The sequence below is a fragment of the Phaenicophaeus curvirostris genome, chromosome 1 (genome assembly GCF_032191515.1).
Source record: "Phaenicophaeus curvirostris isolate KB17595 chromosome 1, BPBGC_Pcur_1.0, whole genome shotgun sequence".
NCBI lineage: Eukaryota > Metazoa > Chordata > Aves > Cuculiformes > Cuculidae > Phaenicophaeus > Phaenicophaeus curvirostris.
The window spans coordinates 80,039,309-80,061,289 of NC_091392.1; the positions used below are offsets into that span (position 1 = coordinate 80,039,309).

Sequence of the window (21,981 nt, forward strand, 5' to 3'; positions counted from 1 at the left end):
ATGTTGACTAGTAACAGGTTGGGCTTTGCCTCGTGGCTTCAGTGGAGTTACCCTCAGTTAACTCCAGGGCTTAGGAGCAGAATTTGACCTAGAGAGGTTAAATGATGTATCCGGGTCTGCACGTCTGAGGAATCAGACAAGACAGCAATTTAACATTGAAATTTTTCTTGTGCAATCTAAGCTGCCCTCCAACGCTAGTGACCCTTCTGTACCAGGCTCCAGAGCCTGGCCCCAATGAGTGAAATAGAAAGCCTCAGGATGGATCACAGCTCATAAATCACATACTGTTATTCCACTGCCTGACTGTACAAACACAGACACCATATGCCCCACTTGAAGTACCTCAGGCATAATGGTCTCAGTATGCAGAAGACACCAGGAATAAAATATTCTTTAATACCAGGAATGTGACAAGCATCAAAAAATGAATCCAATGTTTACTTCCAGCTTTGTTCACACAAATGCAAAATTCAAAACAGACCAATGCCAAGTGAAAATCACTTTGCACTGCGAAAACAGCTCCAAAATAATCAAGAGCATCTGTGGCTCTGGCAACCACTGACATCTGATTTGAGGCACTCAGGACAAACTTGAGAAAACATTTGGGTTTTCACAAAGAAAGAAGTCTTCAAATAATAAATTATGTCTCAGGCTCTCTGGGGGTGCTGAATGAGGTGTACGTCCTTATCCCTCTTCCAGTTTATCAATACTGAAATTATCTACATGGCTTTTATAAAGGCTTGATTAATTCAGCAGCCACTAGAGTAAACAATGTGAGCTAAGCTCATGAGAAACTATCACTACATATGTCAAGTTTTAATCCTTATGTCTACATGGCAAGAAGGAGAAAGTGAGCTACCTCAACAACTCTCAGATTTTTATGCCTTCTTCCAAAACATCGTTTATTTACCACTGCCAAAGGCAGCATCCCTAAACTAGAGGAATAATGGTGTGAGTCAGTCCAGTAGTTTCCATGTCCCTGTGCAACACTCCATCAACACAGCTGCCAGATGACCTTCCTTCCCCCTTCTTACTGTTAGTGACACCAAATTTCAAAGAAGGTGAAAAATAAGATTATCTTTTTCTGACACTGACAATCATGGGGAGGAAAACAGTAAAAAAATAGAAACCTAATAGGAAAAATCAGTGAAGTTTGAAATACAGAGTCTGAAATAGCTGGAAATGCTGGTGTATGGTCACGCTGCCATTACTATTGCCATTCCCTGACTGGGCAAGGATATATTGTAGATGTATTTGGAAAGTCACGCTCCCACCCTGTACTTTATAAAATTATTGGCTTGGTTATAAAAATACCTTTCACTGAACTTCAGTACAATACCTTCTCCAAGAGCTCTCCCAACATCCAAATATTCTGAGCTCAGACGATTTTCTGAAAGTGATATGGCTTATCAGTTTAGGACATTTCAGATCTATTTAACACTTTTCCATTTGTTCAATGTCCCCTCATATTCACATGAAATTCTGCACCCACAACATCCTTTGACAAGAAGCCCCATGAAGCTACCCCTATACTTCAAGGAAACAACCCTTTCTGTGTGTTCTGAACCAAGTTCCTTCATCTGATCCCCCCCTGCAAGCTCTTCTATTGGAAGATGAAAGGACAGTCTGTTTTGATAGTCTTCATGTTATTCACTCTGTCAAATTTGCCCACACCTTTCCCATTCCTAATTAGGCAAAACAGTCCTGATCTATTCAAACCATTTTTTGCATAGAACATATTCTGTATTTCTGACTTGATTCTTGGAATACCTGCTCCACTGTGTGCAAGGTAGCTTAAAAATCATAGAATACTTTGGGTTGGAAGGGACCTTAAAGATCATCTAGTCCCAACCCCCCTGCCACGGGCAGGGACACCTCCCACTAGATCAGGCTGCCCAAGGCATTGTCCAACCCGGCCTTGAACACTTCCGTGGAGGGGGGAAGCCACAACTTCCCTGGGCAACCTCACCACTCTCACAGTGAAAAAATTCCTCCTTATATCTAGTCTAAATCTGCCCCTCTCCATTTTATGCCCATTCCCCCTAGTCCTATCACTACAAACCTTTGTAAACAGTCCCTCCCCAGCTTTCTTGTAGGCCCCTTTCAGGTAGTGGAATATATAGAATACATTTGAAATGAAACTAACTGCAGTAAGTAATCTGAAAGAAACCCAGTTTATTTCTGTGTTCTTCCTTGTAAACAGCTTTCGATAAGCAATTGCATTTTTCCTCCATTGATGTAACATCTAATTAAAAATTATGAATCTATACTCGAGTTATCCACTGAAAAATGAGGGAAAACAAAGGAGAATATCCAGCCTTCAAGTCAACCTTTGTTGGTTCACCTTGCCTGTGAATCTAATGAGAAATCCTGAAATAGCAGAAATTCGTGTACCAAACAATTTCCTTGGTTAGGTCACAGGCAGAAAAGTTTGTCAGGACTAAAATGATACGCTCCTCCCTTACGATGTAATATAAATTAGGGAGCTGTTTTGTTTCTGTGGGACAAACATTTGTGAAGGACTGCTACCTGAGATTTGGAGAGGGTTGTTATTACTCTGTCTTTCTTAATAAAGTGTGTGTGACACACAGAACATGAAGAAATGCTGTCAGTGCCATTCCACAAAAAGTAAAAAAGGGACTGGAGAGACCAGACAGTCCAATTTCTCTTTTTATTTTTTTGGTTAATGAAAAAAAAAAAAAAAAGAAAAAAAAATAAAGAAAGAAGGAACACAAATTCCCACAGGAAGCTAATTAAATATTCTCTCCATCCCCTTCTCCTTATTCATTAGCTCTGTTTCTTTCAATTGGCAGGGTCCCATGGCGACCAGAGTGGAAGAAAAGCATCCTCTCCAGCAGCCGCACTTCTCCATAGCAACCAGGACGTCAGCACGGGCAGCCCGAGCCCGCCGAGGGGCCGGGAGGAGCGGGGACCCCGGGGATTCCGCCTCGGCCAAGGCGCGGGGTCCGCCCCGTCGGGGCTGCGGGGCCGGCGCCGCTGTCCGTGGTGCTGACGGGCCCCGACGGGGCGGGGGGACGGGAGGGGAAGAGGCGGGGAGAGGAGGGTCCGTGGCCGAGGGGTCCTAGGGAGGGACGGACACGTGATCCGCATCCCACATGACAGAAAGAAACTGGGGGCAGCAGCCAGCCCTGCGTAACGTCATTTTTTATTCCATCAAAGAAGAGGGGTAGAATACCCCGTTCCTCCCTCTCAACTAGATTTATAAAGCCGCAGATGTGAATATACTCCGTGGTTTCCAGTATGATGGGCACCTCCCCAGGGGTGCCTTCCCTTGGAATTACAGACAAAGGATGAGATCGGCGCCTCTGGGATTATGCTCTGGAGCAGGTATGTGGATGGATAGGTGCTGTGCTGAACGTAGCTGCGGCTAAAGGGGTAGTTCTGTCTGCAGAGGCAAGCAACAAGATCTTTTCCAGTAAATTATCTTCTGTGTATTCACTTATGTGCATTTAAAATCCTTGGTTTTAAGCAAAGAGAGTCCATTCCTCAGGAGTCAACACTCTGTAGGGCTTGAATTTTAAGCTGATTCTGCTGAAAGCAGAAAGATGTGTAGAATTGCTGCAGAATGGCTATCTATATTTTCGGCACAAATCTACATTCTGTCTATATACATTATTTTTAAATTATGCCACTTATTTGTCTTAAAGCAATGCCCTGACATGACCGGTTCAACAAAAGTATAAAATTACTTTTACTGAGATGGAGCAGACCAATCTGCCCATCAAGGTGGGGGGGCCCTCTCTAGATACGTTCAAACAGCTTCTTCCTTCCCTGTGTAATTGCACTTAAATACCTGCTTTTATATTTTTCAGCCATTAATTTGAAATCATCCTTCCAGAAAGCATTGTCTCCCTTTTTGTGTTCAGGTGCCTGGATGTCACTACTTAGGGAAACACCGCACTCTTTGCCAGGAGAGGCGAGAAGGCTGTTCTGGTTTTGCTAATTCAGGCACATACACTCTAAGAATGCATAGTAATATTTTTCACTTATCCAGCTGGTTTCCACCATGTCAAACTGTATGTTGGCTGTACAGGGTAATGGAGAAGTAAAACGGCGTTCTGTTTTCAAAAGGCCATTTGTGTGCATGAGGCAGGATTCATAGCCAATTTTCTGGCAAAGATTTTCAAATGTAGTTCTTGAAGATTTTTTTATTAAAGCCATTGTTAATAACTTAAACAAGTGGGTTGGTCTGCAGAAAAACATGGATGCCAACCGAGAAGCATCCTTAAAAGCTAATGTTTATTTTGGTGTCTAAATACGCATTTTTGGAAGCTTGAATTATGGGTTTATTTTAAACATCCTGGTCTCAGATGAGTCAGTAAGGGGAGGAATTTCTGTACCTTAGATACATTTGGGGTCTGCTCCTCAGCTTAAAGTAAGAGCTTGCAGACTTACTCCCCAGCAGTTCTGTGAAGCTGCTGTTTGCAAAGCTGTGCAGTGTAATTTCCCCTCTGGGTCACACCATGTGATGTCCATCTTCATTTTCCTTTGCAAACTCACCAGGCACCCTCCTTCAGGAGTTCAGCAATTTAGACAGCAGTTTGAATCAGACAGTGCAGAATAACCACCTAATATCCACAAGCAGAGTCTGCTCCCTCTCCCCGCCACAAACACAGTTCTGTCAGCAACAAAACATGACACAGCACTTGAGTGTTCGGGATTTCTCCATTTCAGCAGCTTCTATCATTCCTTATACTTCCCCTCTGACAGGCAGCCAAAACAATTCTTGCAGCCGGCAACCTGCCCAAGGAGACATCTCTGGTTAATGGATAGTCAGCAAACCAGCACCTTGCCTCAGTGGCTTCTCCTAGCCTGCTTTTGTCCTCCCTGAACCTAGCTCTGCTGAGGCATCCCTTCCAATTATTATCTCTACATCAGGCACTTCAAACTTAACTGTGGGTTTTGCATGACCTTCAGCCCTCCCAGCGTCTCCACCACAGATAGGAAGACTAGGTCTCACTAATGATCATATGCTCTGATGGAGGCTCTTGGGAATGTTCTCCTACTGCTCATCCAGGTCTTCTCCACTTATTCCTGTTAGATAAGTCCTCCTGGAAGCACCCAGCAATCTCCAGCAACTCTGTCCTTGGCATGTATATTAGACACAGAATCTGTACCAGAATCTGTACCGTGATTGATCCCAGAATCTGTACCGTGATTGATCCCAGAATCTGTACCGTGGTGCTCACCCAGAAATACAGAGGTCATGCTTGCATCCATGCAGGTGACAAACACCCTCTGAAAAGCAGAGGGATTACAGATTGTGTTAGTTGTAGGATTGGTGAGGGAGTCACCAATGAGGCCACTGGGTGGTTGCTCTGTGCTGCTTTAGAGAGGGAAAAAATGAGTGGCCCCCAAGTTCAACTACAGGCCACCAACTAGTTAGCAGTTTCACAGCTAACAGAGCCGTATAACCCCTCAAAACACAGGTCTAACCTGTTCTTTGGCCTTGTGCTCACCCATTTGGTGACATTCAGTACCGAGCCTCAAAGCCGTGAAAGTTAAGTGTTACCAGTGCCCAGGCAAGGTCACATCTGTACAGGGGATGGAATGAAGGAGGCCTGCAAGGGTCTGGCAAGCAAAGAAGGGGACCTACTTGAAAGGAAAAGAGGAAAAATAGAAAGGATGCACTGTAAGCTGAGCCACTGACATTTCAAAAGTCAAGGGGTTGGAGTCCTCTGGCAATCACCACAGCTCTGCAAAGCCGCGGGGCATGTCAACAGAGGACTTCTGTGCTCTCAAATTTGCCTCATCCCAAGACTGAGGCAACTGAGTCCCTTTCCAGAGCTGAGCAAAGGTTTCCCCAGGAGACAGCTGTGGGAAGAGGTCCCATGTTCTGTGTTGGGGTCAGTTGCTCCTGGCAACTCTTTGTTTGCTTCACTTGTGCTTGGGTCACCCACAGATCTGCAGAAACTTCAGGCTGGTGGAGGACAGGTTCCACATGGTAGCCTGAGTCCACAGCTGCACAGAGAGAGAATTGCTGCTTGGGAGGTTCCTGGCCAAGGTAAGGACATTGACCCTCCCCCAGGGTTTCCTCCAGAACATAGAGATGCTCAACAGCTGACTTCATCATATGCTTAGTTTTTGGGGTTTTTTTAGCAATAGCCAGCAACTCTGTCCTTGGCATGATTATTAGACACCAGTGCCATCCCACTCTCTGTCACTATGTCTGGCACAGGTAACCTGTGTCATGGGAGAACTAGACCCACATTACTAAAAAAGGGCCAAGGCACTCTCACATCCCAGCATAAATGTTTGAATCAGTGCAAAAAATCCTGTCACTATGTTAACTACTTGTGTGCTGAGGAAGTAGCTTTTACAAGATTTGATATCAATAATTCATTTCTATAAGATCTTATTACATAGAAGCAACAAAAAGCCTCTGAAGTTCTCCTAGGAGGAAAATTTGCGCTCACTGCTAGTGAGAGGGAGAGCTAAACTGCCAGAGTCCTCACTGAAGCTGCTGGCATGTTTTCCCCGCGGGGGAGAGGACACCTGGCAGGGAGAGGGTGAGCATTTCCAAGTGATCATTCATCTTCCTCTGTAGGTACCTACCCCTTAGCTGTCCACACATGCCTCAAAGAGGGCTTCATACTTTTTGCTCTTCAGGCTGCTAATTTCCTGTCTTCTCAAAGACATGTTTGCAGAGAACTGGAGTTAGACAGGAAACAGCAGCTTTTAGGAAAAAAAAATAACAGGAAAAAAAAAGTACTATTTGAGTGCTACAGCCCTATAACAATTTTGGGGTTTAGCCACCTGCATAACAAAACATCCCAGGGCTGAACAGACACACACAGAAGATTGGGCTTGCTAGAAGAAATATCATGAGAACATGACAAGAAGGGAACTTAGGGAAGAAAAGCAGTCCATCGTGCTCTTTTCGATCTGGTTTACAGGATCCACAGGTATTATTCTGTCACAGGTAATCCTGATGATTGTAAACTAGTGGGATGTACTGTCAGTGCATCCTGTCACTCTGCCAGAGGCAGCAGCCCAAATAGCCTATGGGCAGCTGATGGCAGCAGGATCTCTCCAGGGGAGCAGATTGATGCAATGGAAGCAGGGGAAAGACAAGCAGGAGCTGTTTGAGAAACTAGCAATTATCTAAGAGGCAAAGCTACTAGAAAATAATGATGGAATGCAAGCAAGGGCTCAGGACACCCCAGGGCTCATTGCTGGGTCCAGTCCTGTTCAGCATCTTTATCAATGACCTGGATGAAGGCATTGAGTGCACCCAAAGCAAGTTTGCGGATGACACTAAGCTGGGTGGAAGTGTCGATCTGCTGGAAGATAGGGAGGCTCTGCAAAGGGATCTGAATAGATTGGACAGCTGGGTTGAGACCAACGGCATGAGATTCAACAAAGCCAAATGCCGGGTCCTGCACTTGGGGCATAACAATCCTATGCAGTGCTACAGACTAGGAGAAGTCTGGCTGGAAAGCTGCCTGGAGGAGAAGGACTTGGGAGTGTTGGTTGACAGCCAACTGAACATGAGCCAGCAGTGTGCCCACGTGGCCAAGAAGGCCAATGGAGACTGCCTGCTCGACCATAACCTCCTCCAGGAGCTGCAAGGGATGCTCTCTCTCCATTCTTCTCCACCTAACTTTGTGTTATCTGCACTGCTATTTGCCTGGCATGTCTGCAGTGTTCTTCCTCTACATCTGCTATCTGCAGGGCTGTTTCTCCCACATCTCTTCTCTCTCCATCTGCTGTTGCTGCCCCCTACTCTGGTTTCTCCCCTTCCCCAATGGGCTGTTACCACTTTTATTGCTGGCTTGGCCTCGGCCGGAGGCCGGCCTTCCATGGAGACAGACAGCCCTGCCTTCCAGCAGCCTCCAGCAGCAGCCACTCCTGTAGCAGCCCTGCTACCAAAAGTCTTGCAATGCAAAACCAACCAACAGATTCCTTCTTGTCTCCTTCTTGTCCTGGTTACGACTGTCATGTACCACAGGATGTACAACACTGCCAAAAAGGACCCACTGCAGTTTGATCCCAGAATCTGTACCGTGGTGCTCACCCAGAAATACAGAGGTCATGCTTGCATCCGTGCAGGTGACAAACACCCTCTGAAAAGCAGAGGGATTACAGATTGTGTTAGTTGTAGGATTGGTGAGGGAGTCACCAATGAGGCCACTGGGTGGTTGCTCTGTGCTGCTTTAGAGAGGGAAAAAATGAGGGGCCCCCAAGTTCAACTACGGGCCACCGACTAGTTAGCAGTTTCACAGCTAACAGAGCCGTATAACCCCTCGAAACACAGGTCTAACCTGTTCTTTGGCCTTGTGCTCACCCATTTGGTGACATTCAGTACCGAGCCTCAAAGCCGTGAAAGTTAAGTGTTACCAGTGCCCAGGCAAGGTCACATCTGTACAGGGGATGGAATGAAGGAGGCCTGCAAGGGTCTGGCAAGCAAAGAAGGGGACCTACTTGAAAGGAAAAGAGGAAAAATAGAAAGGATGCACTGTAAGCTGAGCCACTGACATTTCAAAAGTCAAGGGGTTGGAGTCCTCTGGCAATCACCACAGCTCTGCAAAGCCGCAGGGCATGTCAACAGAGGACTTCTGTGCTCTCAAATTTGCCTCATCCCAAGCCCAAGACTGAGGCAACTGAGTCCCTTTCCAGAGCTGAGCAAAGGTTTCCCCAGGAGACAGCTGTGGGAAGAGGTCCCATGTTCTGTGTTGGGGTCAGTTGCTCCTGGCAACTCTTTGTTTGCTTCACTTGTGCTTGGGTCACCCACAGATCTGCAGAAACTTCAGGCTGGTGGAGGACAGGTTCCACATGGTAGCCTGAGTCCACAGCTGCACAGAGAGAGAATTGCTGCTTGGGAGGTTCCTGGCCAAGGTAAGGACATTGACCCTCCCCCAGGGTTTCCTCCAGAACATAGAGATGCTCAACAGCTGACTTCATCATATGCTTAGTTTTTGGGGTTTTTTTAGCAATAGCCAGCAACTCTGTCCTTGGCATGATTATTAGACACCAGTGCCATCCCACTCTCTGTCACTATGTCTGGCACAGGTAACCTGTGTCATGGGAGAACTAGACCCACATTACTAAAAAAGGGCCAAGGCACTCTCACATCCCAGCATAAATGTTTGAATCAGTGCAAAAAATCCTGTCACTATGTTAACTACTTGTGTGCTGAGGAAGTAGCTTTTACAAGATTTGATATCAATAATTCATTTCTATAAGATCTTATTACATAGAAGCAACAAAAAGCCTCTGAAGTTCTCCTAGGAGGAAAATTTGCGCTCACTGCTAGTGAGAGGGAGAGCTAAACTGCCAGAGTCCTCACTGAAGCTGCTGGCATGTTTTCCCCGCGGGGGAGAGGACACCTGGCAGGGAGAGGGTGAGCATTTCCAAGTGATCATTCATCTTCCTCTGTAGGTACCTACCCCTTAGCTGTCCACACATGCCTCAAAGAGGGCTTCATACTTTTTGCTCTTCAGGCTGCTAATTTCCTGTCTTCTCAAAGACATGTTTGCAGAGAACTGGAGTTAGACAGGAAACAGCAGCTTTTAGGAAAAAAAATAACAGGAAAAAAAAAGTACTATTTGAGTGCTACAGCCCTATAACAATTTTGGGGTTTAGCCACCTGCATAACAAAACATCCCAGGGCTGAACAGACACACACAGAAGATTGGGCTTGCTAGAAGAAATATCATGAGAACATGACAAGAAGGGAACTTAGGGAAGAAAAGCAGTCCATCGTGCTCTTTTCGATCTGGTTTACAGGATCCACAGGTATTATTCTGTCACAGGTAATCCTGATGATTGTAAACTAGTGGGATGTACTGTCAGTGCATCCTGTCACTCTGCCAGAGGCAGCAGCCCAAATAGCCTATGGGCAGCTGATGGCAGCAGGATCTCTCCAGGGGAGCAGATTGATGCAATGGAAGCAGGGGAAAGACAAGCAGGAGCTGTTTGAGAAACTAGCAATTATCTAAGAGGCAAAGCTACTAGAAAATAATGATGGAATGCAAGCAAGGGCTCAGGACACCCCAGGGCTCATTGCTGGGTCCAGTCCTGTTCAGCATCTTTATCAATGACCTGGATGAAGGCATTGAGTGCACCCAAAGCAAGTTTGCGGATGACACTAAGCTGGGTGGAAGTGTCGATCTGCTGGAAGATAGGGAGGCTCTGCAAAGGGATCTGAATAGATTGGACAGCTGGGTTGAGACCAACGGCATGAGATTCAACAAAGCCAAATGCCGGGTCCTGCACTTGGGGCATAACAATCCTATGCAGTGCTACAGACTAGGAGAAGTCTGGCTGGAAAGCTGCCTGGAGGAGAAGGACTTGGGAGTGTTGGTTGACAGCCAACTGAACATGAGCCAGCAGTGTGCCCACGTGGCCAAGAAGGCCAATGGAGACTGCCTGCTCGACCATAACCTCCTCCAGGAGCTGCAAGGGATGCTCTCTCTCCATTCTTCTCCACCTAACTTTGTGTTATCTGCACTGCTATTTGCCTGGCATGTCTGCAGTGTTCTTCCTCTACATCTGCTATCTGCAGGGCTGTTTCTCCCACATCTCTTCTCTCTCCATCTGCTGTTGCTGCCCCCTACTCTGGTTTCTCCCCTTCCCCAATGGGCTGTTACCACTTTTATTGCTGGCTTGGCCTCGGCCGGAGGCCGGCCTTCCATGGAGACAGACAGCCCTGCCTTCCAGCAGCCTCCAGCAGCAGCCACTCCTGTAGCAGCCCTGCTACCAAAAGTCTTGCAATGCAAAACCAACCAACAGATTCCTTCTTGTCTCCTTCTTGTCCTGGTACGACTGTCATGTACCACAGGATGTACAACACTGCCAAAAAGGACCCACTGCAGTTTGATCCCAGAATCTGTACCGTGGTGCTCACCCAGAAATACAGAGGTCATGCTTGCATCCATGCAGGTGACAAACACCCTCTGAAAAGCAGAGGGATTACAGATTGTGTTAGTTGTAGGATTGGTGAGGGAGTCACCAATGAGGCCACTGGGTGGTTGCTCTGTGCTGCTTTAGAGAGGGAAAAAATGAGGGGCCCCCAAGTTCAACTACGGGCCACCGACTAGTTAGCAGTTTCACAGCTAACAGAGCCGTATAACCCCTCGAAACACAGGTCTAACCTGTTCTTTGGCCTTGTGCTCACCCATTTGGTGACATTCAGTACCGAGCCTCAAAGCCGTGAAAGTTAAGTGTTACCAGTGCCCAGGCAAGGTCACATCTGTACAGGGGATGGAATGAAGGAGGCCTGCAAGGGTCTGGCAAGCAAAGAAGGGGACCTACTTGAAAGGAAAAGAGGAAAAATAGAAAGGATGCACTGTAAGCTGAGCCACTGACATTTCAAAAGTCAAGGGGTTGGAGTCCTCTGGCAATCACCACAGCTCTGCAAAGCCGCAGGGCATGTCAACAGAGGACTTCTGTGCTCTCAAATTTGCCTCATCCCAAGCCCAAGACTGAGGCAACTGAGTCCCTTTCCAGAGCTGAGCAAAGGTTTCCCCAGGAGACAGCTGTGGGAAGAGGTCCCATGTTCTGTGTTGGGGTCAGTTGCTCCTGGCAACTCTTTGTTTGCTTCACTTGTGCTTGGGTCACCCACAGATCTGCAGAAACTTCAGGCTGGTAGAGGACAGGTTCCACATGGTAGCCTGAGTCCACAGCTGCACAGAGAGAGAATTGCTGCTTGGGAGGTTCCTGGCCAAGGTAAGGACATTGACCCTCCCCCAGGGTTTCCTCCAGAATATAGAGATGCTCAACAGCTGACTTCATCATATGCTTAGTTTTTGGGGTTTTTTTAGCAATAGCCAGCAACTCTGTCCTTGGCATGATTATTAGACACCAGTGCCATCCCACTCTCTGTCACTATGTCTGGCACAGGTAACCTGTGTCATGGGAGAACTAGACCCACATTACTAAAAAAGGGCCAAGGCACTCTCACATCCCAGCATAAATGTTTGAATCAGTGCAAAAAATCCTGTCACTATGTTAACTACTTGTGTGCTGAGGAAGTAGCTTTTACAAGATTTGATATCAATAATTCATTTCTATAAGATCTTATTACATAGAAGCAACAAAAAGCCTCTGAAGTTCTCCTAGGAGGAAAATTTGCGCTCACTGCTAGTGAGAGGGAGAGCTAAACTGCCAGAGTCCTCACTGAAGCTGCTGGCATGTTTTCCCCGCGGGGGAGAGGACACCTGGCAGGGAGAGGGTGAGCATTTCCAAGTGATCATTCATCTTCCTCTGTAGGTACCTACCCCTTAGCTGTCCACACATGCCTCAAAGAGGGCTTCATACTTTTTGCTCTTCAGGCTGCTAATTTCCTGTCTTCTCAAAGACATGTTTGCAGAGAACTGGAGTTAGACAGGAAACAGCAGCTTTTAGGAAAAAAAATAACAGGAAAAAAAAAGTACTATTTGAGTGCTACAGCCCTATAACAATTTTGGGGTTTAGCCACCTGCATAACAAAACATCCCAGGGCTGAACAGACACACACAGAAGATTGGGCTTGCTAGAAGAAATATCATGAGAACATGACAAGAAGGGAACTTAGGGAAGAAAAGCAGTCCATCGTGCTCTTTTCGATCTGGTTTACAGGATCCACAGGTATTATTCTGTCACAGGTAATCCTGATGATTGTAAACTAGTGGGATGTACTGTCAGTGCATCCTGTCACTCTGCCAGAGGCAGCAGCCCAAATAGCCTATGGGCAGCTGATGGCAGCAGGATCTCTCCAGGGGAGCAGATTGATGCAATGGAAGCAGGGGAAAGACAAGCAGGAGCTGTTTGAGAAACTAGCAATTATCTAAGAGGCAAAGCTACTAGAAAATAATGATGGAATGCAAGCAAGGGCTCAGGACACCCCAGGGCTCATTGCTGGGTCCAGTCCTGTTCAGCATCTTTATCAATGACCTGGATGAAGGCATTGAGTGCACCCAAAGCAAGTTTGCGGATGACACTAAGCTGGGTGGAAGTGTCGATCTGCTGGAAGATAGGGAGGCTCTGCAAAGGGATCTGAATAGATTGGACAGCTGGGTTGAGACCAACGGCATGAGATTCAACAAAGCCAAATGCCGGGTCCTGCACTTGGGGCATAACAATCCTATGCAGTGCTACAGACTAGGAGAAGTCTGGCTGGAAAGCTGCCTGGAGGAGAAGGACTTGGGAGTGTTGGTTGACAGCCAACTGAACATGAGCCAGCAGTGTGCCCACGTGGCCAAGAAGGCCAATGGAGACTGCCTGCTCGACCATAACCTCCTCCAGGAGCTGCAAGGGATGCTCTCTCTCCATTCTTCTCCACCTAACTTTGTGTTATCTGCACTGCTATTTGCCTGGCATGTCTGCAGTGTTCTTCCTCTACATCTGCTATCTGCAGGGCTGTTTCTCCCACATCTCTTCTCTCTCCATCTGCTGTTGCTGCCCCCTACTCTGGTTTCTCCCCTTCCCCAATGGGCTGTTACCACTTTTATTGCTGGCTTGGCCTCGGCCGGAGGCCGGCCTTCCATGGAGACAGACAGCCCTGCCTTCCAGCAGCCTCCAGCAGCAGCCACTCCTGTAGCAGCCCTGCTACCAAAAGTCTTGCAATGCAAAACCAACCAACAGATTCCTTCTTGTCTCCTTCTTGTCCTGGTACGACTGTCATGTACCACAGGATGTACAACACTGCCAAAAAGGACCCACTGCAGTTTGATCCCAGAATCTGTACCGTGGTGCTCACCCAGAAATACAGAGGTCATGCTTGCATCCATGCAGGTGACAAACACCCTCTGAAAAGCAGAGGGATTACAGATTGTGTTAGTTGTAGGATTGGTGAGGGAGTCACCAATGAGGCCACTGGGTGGTTGCTCTGTGCTGCTTTAGAGAGGGAAAAAATGAGGGGCCCCCAAGTTCAACTACGGGCCACCGACTAGTTAGCAGTTTCACAGCTAACAGAGCCGTATAACCCCTCGAAACACAGGTCTAACCTGTTCTTTGGCCTTGTGCTCACCCATTTGGTGACATTCAGTACCGAGCCTCAAAGCCGTGAAAGTTAAGTGTTACCAGTGCCCAGGCAAGGTCACATCTGTACAGGGGATGGAATGAAGGAGGCCTGCAAGGGTCTGGCAAGCAAAGAAGGGGACCTACTTGAAAGGAAAAGAGGAAAAATAGAAAGGATGCACTGTAAGCTGAGCCACTGACATTTCAAAAGTCAAGGGGTTGGAGTCCTCTGGCAATCACCACAGCTCTGCAAAGCCGCAGGGCATGTCAACAGAGGACTTCTGTGCTCTCAAATTTGCCTCATCCCAAGCCCAAGACTGAGGCAACTGAGTCCCTTTCCAGAGCTGAGCAAAGGTTTCCCCAGGAGACAGCTGTGGGAAGAGGTCCCATGTTCTGTGTTGGGGTCAGTTGCTCCTGGCAACTCTTTGTTTGCTTCACTTGTGCTTGGGTCACCCACAGATCTGCAGAAACTTCAGGCTGGTAGAGGACAGGTTCCACATGGTAGCCTGAGTCCACAGCTGCACAGAGAGAGAATTGCTGCTTGGGAGGTTCCTGGCCAAGGTAAGGACATTGACCCTCCCCCAGGGTTTCCTCCAGAATATAGAGATGCTCAACAGCTGACTTCATCATATGCTTAGTTTTTGGGGTTTTTTTAGCAATAGCCAGCAACTCTGTCCTTGGCATGATTATTAGACACCAGTGCCATCCCACTCTCTGTCACTATGTCTGGCACAGGTAACCTGTGTCATGGGAGAACTAGACCCACATTACTAAAAAAAGGGCCAAGGCACTCTCACATCCCAGCATAAATGTTTGAATCAGTGCAAAAAATCCTATTACTATGTTAACTACTTGTGTGCTGAGGAAGTAGCTTTTACAAGATTTGATATCAATAATTCATTTCTATAAGATCTTATTACATAGAAGCCACAAAAAGCCTCTGAAGTTCTCCTAGGAGGAAAATTTGTGCTCACTGCTAGTGAGAGGGAGAGCTAAACTGCCAGAGTCCTCACTGAAGCTGCTGGCATGTTTTCCCCGCGGGGGAGAGGACACCTGGCAGGGAGAGGGTGAGCATTTCCAAGTGATGGGAAGAGAAATCAGCCAAGCATGCGATTCACCACAACTTAGCTCTCAACACCCACCATGACAAACCCGCCCTGGTAAGCACTGTGTTCCTCGTGTCAAGCAGAAGAGCGTGCTGTGTTGTGGGCAATGGCTGGTGTTGCCAAAAATTAATGTAAGTGTGTGGGAGAAAGCACCTATTTTTTAAGCTGTGAATCAGTACAGCCTAGTCATGTCCAACGACAGACTCAATCCCCTAAGGAAGTTAAATAGCCTGCAAAAGTATATTTCCACCTTCTCCTCAGTCTTCTTGGACAACTCAAGTAGGTGTAATGCATTTTGACAGCAGAGCTGGTAATTAGGTCGGTCCCTCTTCTCCTTGCTCCCACTTTTTCATGCCCCCACGGTCACAGTGTGCATAAGTCTGGGTTCTGCTATCTTTTTTAGATCAGTGCTAATCTAGAAGTTTGCCTATTAGTCACAGCAGTAGGAGGATAAAATAAAGCTCTGATACATTTAAAACTCTGAGGGTCTTTGGGGAAAAAGAGCCACGTCTACAACAGGAGACTCAAACCCACTGTGTACCTGTTTGTAAACAGTGTGTTGCACTCACTATGCTCATGAGGTAGTAGACAGAGCGTTGTGCTGTTTGTGTCTCCAGTGATTAGCTAGACCAGACCATCGACAGTAGGAGAGGAGCCAGACAGAAAAATCAGACTGTCAAAAGGTCATGGCAAACCCAGCAATTCATTTGGGACAGCCCAGGTCTGTGGAAGGAAGGCTATGTCTCTCCTGGACCATACAGATGATCCAACTGCTGTAGGTGACCCTGCCTGTCTCTCCAGAAAGGTCATTCTCTCTACAAATCTGAGAGCTTCAAACTCTACATGTGCTTCAGCAAAGCCCTGATTGAAGAGTTACACCTGTTCCCTAGCTCTGCAGATGCCAATGAGGTGAGGGTGTCTGTCTGGGTAGCAATGAGCGCAAATCTGGCTCTTACTTTACCACTACCTGCCTCTGAACCAGAGCATGATGATGGGAATAGGCAGGTACTGTTCCTTCCCACTGCCAACAGAGAATAGATGTGTTTTTAGGACTTAGGTGCATGAATAAATTATTGTGTCTTAGCAACTACCTCAGGTCAATAGAGCTACAGTAACTGCCTACATGTCAGTCTTTACTCACCATCAATACATGAGAAAAAATCATTTTATTCAAAAGTAGGAAAAAAACATTACTCCCAGGACCTTTAACACCACAATGAGCTGCTTCTAAGAAGACTCAGCCAATATGCAGTAACTTGTGACTTATGCATGTTTTTGAACCCTGACTGCTCATCAAAATTATGCCCCACGGATTTGCCCCTGGACAGGTCTCAGACCCAGTGCTACAGGTCCACAGTCAGAGTAGTTGCTTCACATGAGCTGGCAGATCCAGAAGCAGTAGGTGCACCCTGTTCTTGGCCTAGGTAGTTACTGCATGGCTTATCACTTCCTAAGCTCTGTTAAAGGGATACAGTGGAGAAAGAATTTTTCCTTAAGCAACTAGTAAAAAAAAAAGATAAATTGGCCCCAATTCCAGCAAGTGGATTTAATACCTTGTTAAAATAATCAGGTAAGAACAGGAAGAGTCAATGAAGGTTGTTGGCAAAGTGACTGTCTGGTTGCCTTTACTTTCCTCAAGCACACAGCAGAAAAATCTTGTTTAGATTCATGCTTATGCAGTAGCCGAGCGTAACATATATTCTTTAGATGTGCTGGAAATTAAGAACGTTTCCTTCCTTTATTTTATTCTGTCCATATTACCTGCTCCCATGATCTCACCCTGCAGTTCAAGTTATTCTCTCAGAGGCTGATATAAGATGCAATAACATATATCAACTTACATCATCAGTTCAGTTCAGAAGCTTTTACCCTAAGTTGAGCTGAGACCACACTGTCCCTGAAAGTTTCATCCACAAAACAGCCTATCCACACTTCTAGTCATCTTTAGCTACCCATGCTGCAGAACAGGAATCTCCACCAGCTGTGTAGAGCCAGGAAGCGGGCAGCAGTACATGAGATAGGGATGTGGATCTTGAAAGCTTTGCTCCATCCAAAACATTTTATTCTGATAAAAGAGGGACAGATATTTTCTATCCCCATGCATTGTAATGCAGAGAGTGAGAAAGAATACACTTCTCCTCAAGAGATTTTCAGACTTTGCTCAGAAGAGCTGCCCAGAGAACAGAAAAGCCTTCATAAGATAAACAGGACAGCTGAGCATTTTTATGAGCCCTAGACCAGGGCAGGGAATCTGTGTGCTTATAAAATGTGTGTCCACATTCCTCCGCCGGGAAGTGAAAGTACTAAATGGCCGCAATATGCACATAGTCGTCTCTGCATAGCAAGAAACACATAGAGGTTAAAAGACTTTGTGCTTTGTGCTCCTCTGTTTTTACATTGGGACGATGCATGCACAGGGTAGTTAATTTGAATTTATGCAGAGATGAACATCACCTTCTAGCATCTAACACCCAGACAGAAGCCTCCTCATTCTGATTCAATTTACTCCCACTTCTAATGTTGATTAAACTCAGTTAGATAAAGCATTCCTCTTCCAGTCTGGCAGCTATTCCCAAGGTATTCGTCAGAGAGAGAAGTTCATGGAGTAAATTACCAGCTTAACACTTTTGAAATAATTTGCTGGTCTGAAGCTTACTTGGTGTTTTACAGTTACGATGCAGAGAGATAACATACATTGAATAGCTCTGCTAGTGCTAGGTTAAGTAATGTGTCTTCTTAATCTTCAAAAAGCAGTGGTTGGGGAAAGAAATGTTTATTCTTTGAATTAAGTATTAAAAATAACATTTATTGCATTCCTTTGCATATCTTATTAGAATCATAGAGTCATTTGGTTGGAAAAGACCTTTGAGATCATTGAGTCCAGCCATACCTGTCCACTACTAAACCAGATCTCCAAGCACCTCCTCTATCTGTCTTTAAACACCTCCAGGGATAGGGACTCAACCACTTCCCTGGGCAACCTATGCCAGTGCCTGAGAACCCTTTTGGTGAAGAAATTTTTCCTGAGGTCCAATCTGAACCTACCCTGACACCACTTGAGGCCATTTCCTCTCATCCTGTCACTTGTTACTTGGGAGAACAGACCAACACCCATTTCTCTACAACCTCTCCTTTCAGGTGGTTACAGACAATGACAAAGCCCCCCTCAGCTTCCTTTTCTCCAGGCCAAAGAACCCGAGTTGTTTAGGTTTTACTCTTCCAAAGTTTAGTAGATTTTACCCTTCAAAGTGCAATGGATGCTACGTTTCCAGACAAGATGGTAAACATGCAAGTACATAGTAACTATGCCATAAGGGCATCATGCAACAGCAAAGTAGATCTGGCAGTGATTATATGAAGTGGTTCCTGTGGCTGACATGCTTCATCTCTAAGTAGAAGATCTGTATTGGAGAGTTAACAAGAGTGTGTTTCCTTCGGTATCAATCCAAAGGGATAGCTCTAAAAATTGAGTGTTTGGATCTTGAAACTGCAAATTAAGGTCTATAAAACAGAAAATGTAACATAGGGAATACCTCTTTGACAATTACAAGTCATTTCACATCCTTTCTTTTCCCCCGGCAAACGTACAAGATTAGGATTTTAAAAAGCAATACGGGAAGTCCTTGCATCAGTATTAAAAGGATTGCCACTCTAAAATGTTCAAAATAAAAAGTGAAAATTTTGATGCTGCTGAATCCATGCAGACTCACAATTACTAGAAAATATCGTTTCACTCAGATCAGTGATATATAAGTTAAAAGGGAAAATCAAACAGAAGAATTGTTGTTAAATGAAAATGTAATTAGGCCACACATATATGCTGTATGTTACTTCTACTTTTTCCATTTCAAATACTGTCTTATTGACCTGCGAGTCAGAGGGAGGCTAATGAACTTATCATTATTTTCTTATGCATCTGATACATGCAGGTTGAACAGTAGTTCACTAACAATTAAAACATGTTTCAATAAACGATGCAGCAAATGGGTACACAGGAATTGGAGCTACCTCATGTGGCAAGATACAGAATCACTAGTAACTCATACCCTAGACCCATACAGAGCCCTGCACATGCTGAGCTTTTCACCCTCATGTTGCTGTTAGGAGTATTACTCATCATGCTGAAGTGTAAGTTTCTGCTGTCAAAAAGAAACTTACCCACAGAGGAAAAACATAGGTTGGGCCATAGATACTATCTCAGTGGCAGCAGGTCACGTCAACAGAGGATTCCTGAGCTCCCAAATTTGACATATCCCAAGGCCAAGACAAGGCAACTTCATCCCTTCCCATAGCTGAGCAAGGGCTTCCCCAGGACACAGCTGTGGGCAGAGGTTCCATGCTCTGTTAACAGAAATCTGAATTAACCTGAAATGCCTCTGCTCCACCAGTTAACCTCACATATAGAGTGTTTCTCTGAAATCTATCACTGTCACTTGGATGCACACTACTTAGAATTATCTTCCCTTGGTTAAAGTAGGATCTTTGCGCACACTTGTTAAACAGAACCTTCTCGCTTTTCTCTTTATGCAGCCTGAGCAAAAGACTTGGCCATGTTCGCCTACAGCATGGATAACAGCAGCAGTCCTTTGGTTCACCCTACCTTATTGCTCCTGCTGCAGAACAAGAGCTCCCCAGAAATCTCCAGCCCGCCTGCTGGCTATGAGAAGACAGAGTCACCCACAGTACCCGGCTCAAGCAGGAACCACACTCTCTTGCACTATGACCTGAGGCCGGGGGAAATCGCAGCAATCAGCATGGTTTGGGGAGTGTTGTGGCTGGTTTCTGTCTTTGGAAATTCCCTTGTCTGCGTTGTGATCCAGAGGAGCAGAAGGACACAATCCACTACGAACTATTTTGTTGTGTCCATGGCTTGTGCAGACCTTCTCATCAGTGTCACAAGCGCACCCTTCCTGTTGCTCCAGTTTACCTATGGCAGGTGGACACTGGGAAGCGTGATATGCAAGCTGATACGCTACATGCAGCACCTCACCCCTGGCGTCCAGATATATGTGCTCCTCTCAATAGCTGTGGATCGATTCTACACTATTGTCTACCCCTTGAGCTTCAAAGTGTCGAGGGAGAAAGCCAAGAACATGATTCTGGCCTCTTGGCTAGTTGGCGCTGTATTTGCGTCACCAGCTCTCTTTTTCTATGGCTCCAACAGTAACAACCACTGCAACTTTTTCCTCCCTCATTCTTGGGAAGGAGCCACCTATGGTATCATCCACCTCCTGTGGGTGTTTTTGATCCCATGCATCCTCATTTTCCTCTTCTACCAGAAGGTTGTCAGGTACATTTGGAGAATAGGCACTGACGGCAGGACTGTCAGGAGGACAATGAATATCGTCCCAAGGACAAAAGTGAAAACCATCAAGATGTTCTTAATGTTAAACTCTCTCTTTCTCCTGGCCTGGCTCCCTTTTTACATGGTACAGCTGTGGCACCCACAGGAAGCAGACTACAGAAAGAGCTCCTTGGTTTTCCTGGCCATCACCTGCATCTCTTTCAGTGCTTCAGCCACTAAGCCAACACTCTACTCCCTCTATAATGCAAACTTCAGAAGAGGGATGAAAGAAACTTTTTGCATGTCTGCCATGAAATGCTACAGAAGCAATGCATACACTATTACCACCAGTTCCAGGATAGCCAAAAAAAATCACGTTGGCATCGCAGAAATCCCAGCTCCCGTCAAAACTGTCACCAAAGACTCCATCTATGATGCTTTTAACAGGGAGGCAAAGGAAAAAAAGCTTGCCTGGCCTATTCAGTCCAATCCTCCAAATACGTTTGTCTAGTTGGCCTCATTGTTTGAAAAATTACTATGTTGCCCCAGAACAAGGAGCTTTCTCTCGGTTTTGAATCAATTTGTATTTACATATTTTTAACACTTCTTCTATGGAATAAGAAAAAAAAGATGTTTTATTTTATTAAATGTCTTGATTTTCATATGTCTGGTGTATTTTATTTCAGTTAGATTCTGCTTTTTTAGTACATTCTACTACTCTCGCTAAAGCAAGACTGTTACTTTTTTAAAAAAAACAAACAGAAAAGCTCTTTTGCTCTCTGTATGAAGGGGGAAAAAAGGGAAAGATAAACCAATGCTTTGCTGAACCCTGTCCATTTGCCATGGTGTATACATGCATAAAATCTCTCAAAGCCACCTGTACTTCCTGCCATGGACAGCCTTTGTTAGGATGTTTTTGTAATACATTTGTCACCTTCATTGATAAGAACGGGACTGAGTCTGTGTATGGAATATGGATCTATTTTCTTAATTCCTGTAGTATTGCCCAGAATTACAGTAGCAAGCCATCGGAAAACATGTAACTATTTATTCCCCAAATGAAGTCAACACTAGCGTCCCATTGATGAATTCCCCTCAGTTTCTCTCACTAAGCTGGGTGGAAGTGTCGATCTGCTGGAAGATAGGGAGGCTCTGCAAAGGGATCTGAATAGATTGGACAGCTGGGTTGAGACCAACGGCATGAGATTCAACAAAGCCAAATGCCGGGTCCTGCACTTGGGGCATAACAATCCTATGCAGTGCTACAGACTAGGAGAAGTCTGGCTGGAAAGCTGCCTGGAGGAGAAGGACTTGGGAGTGTTGGTTGACAGCCAACTGAACATGAGCCAGCAGTGTGCCCACGTGGCCAAGAAGGCCAATGGAGACTGCCTGCTCGACCATAACCTCCTCCAGGAGCTGCAAGGGATGCTCTCTCTCCATTCTTCTCCACCTAACTTTGTGTTATCTGCACTGCTATTTGCCTGGCATGTCTGCAGTGTTCTTCCTCTACATCTGCTATCTGCAGGGCTGTTTCTCCCACATCTCTTCTCTCTCCATCTGCTGTTGCTGCCCCCTACTCTGGTTTCTCCCCTTCCCCAATGGGCTGTTACCACTTTTATTGCTGGCTTG

At 45.9% G+C, this 21,981-nt stretch overlaps 1 protein-coding gene across 1 annotated transcript; it reads left to right on the top strand.

Moving 5' to 3' along the window:
* Positions 1–3,131: 3,131 nt before the first annotated feature.
* On the top strand, positions 3,132–21,028 carry LOC138724566 (probable G-protein coupled receptor 19). Its single transcript, XM_069864646.1, has 2 exons — positions 3,132–3,348; positions 19,599–21,028. Exon 2 carries the CDS (start codon positions 19,619–19,621, stop codon positions 20,861–20,863), a length of 1,245 nt encoding a protein of 414 aa, XP_069720747.1. The 5' UTR covers positions 3,132–3,348; positions 19,599–19,618; the 3' UTR covers positions 20,864–21,028.
* Positions 21,029–21,981: the final 953 nt, after the last annotated feature.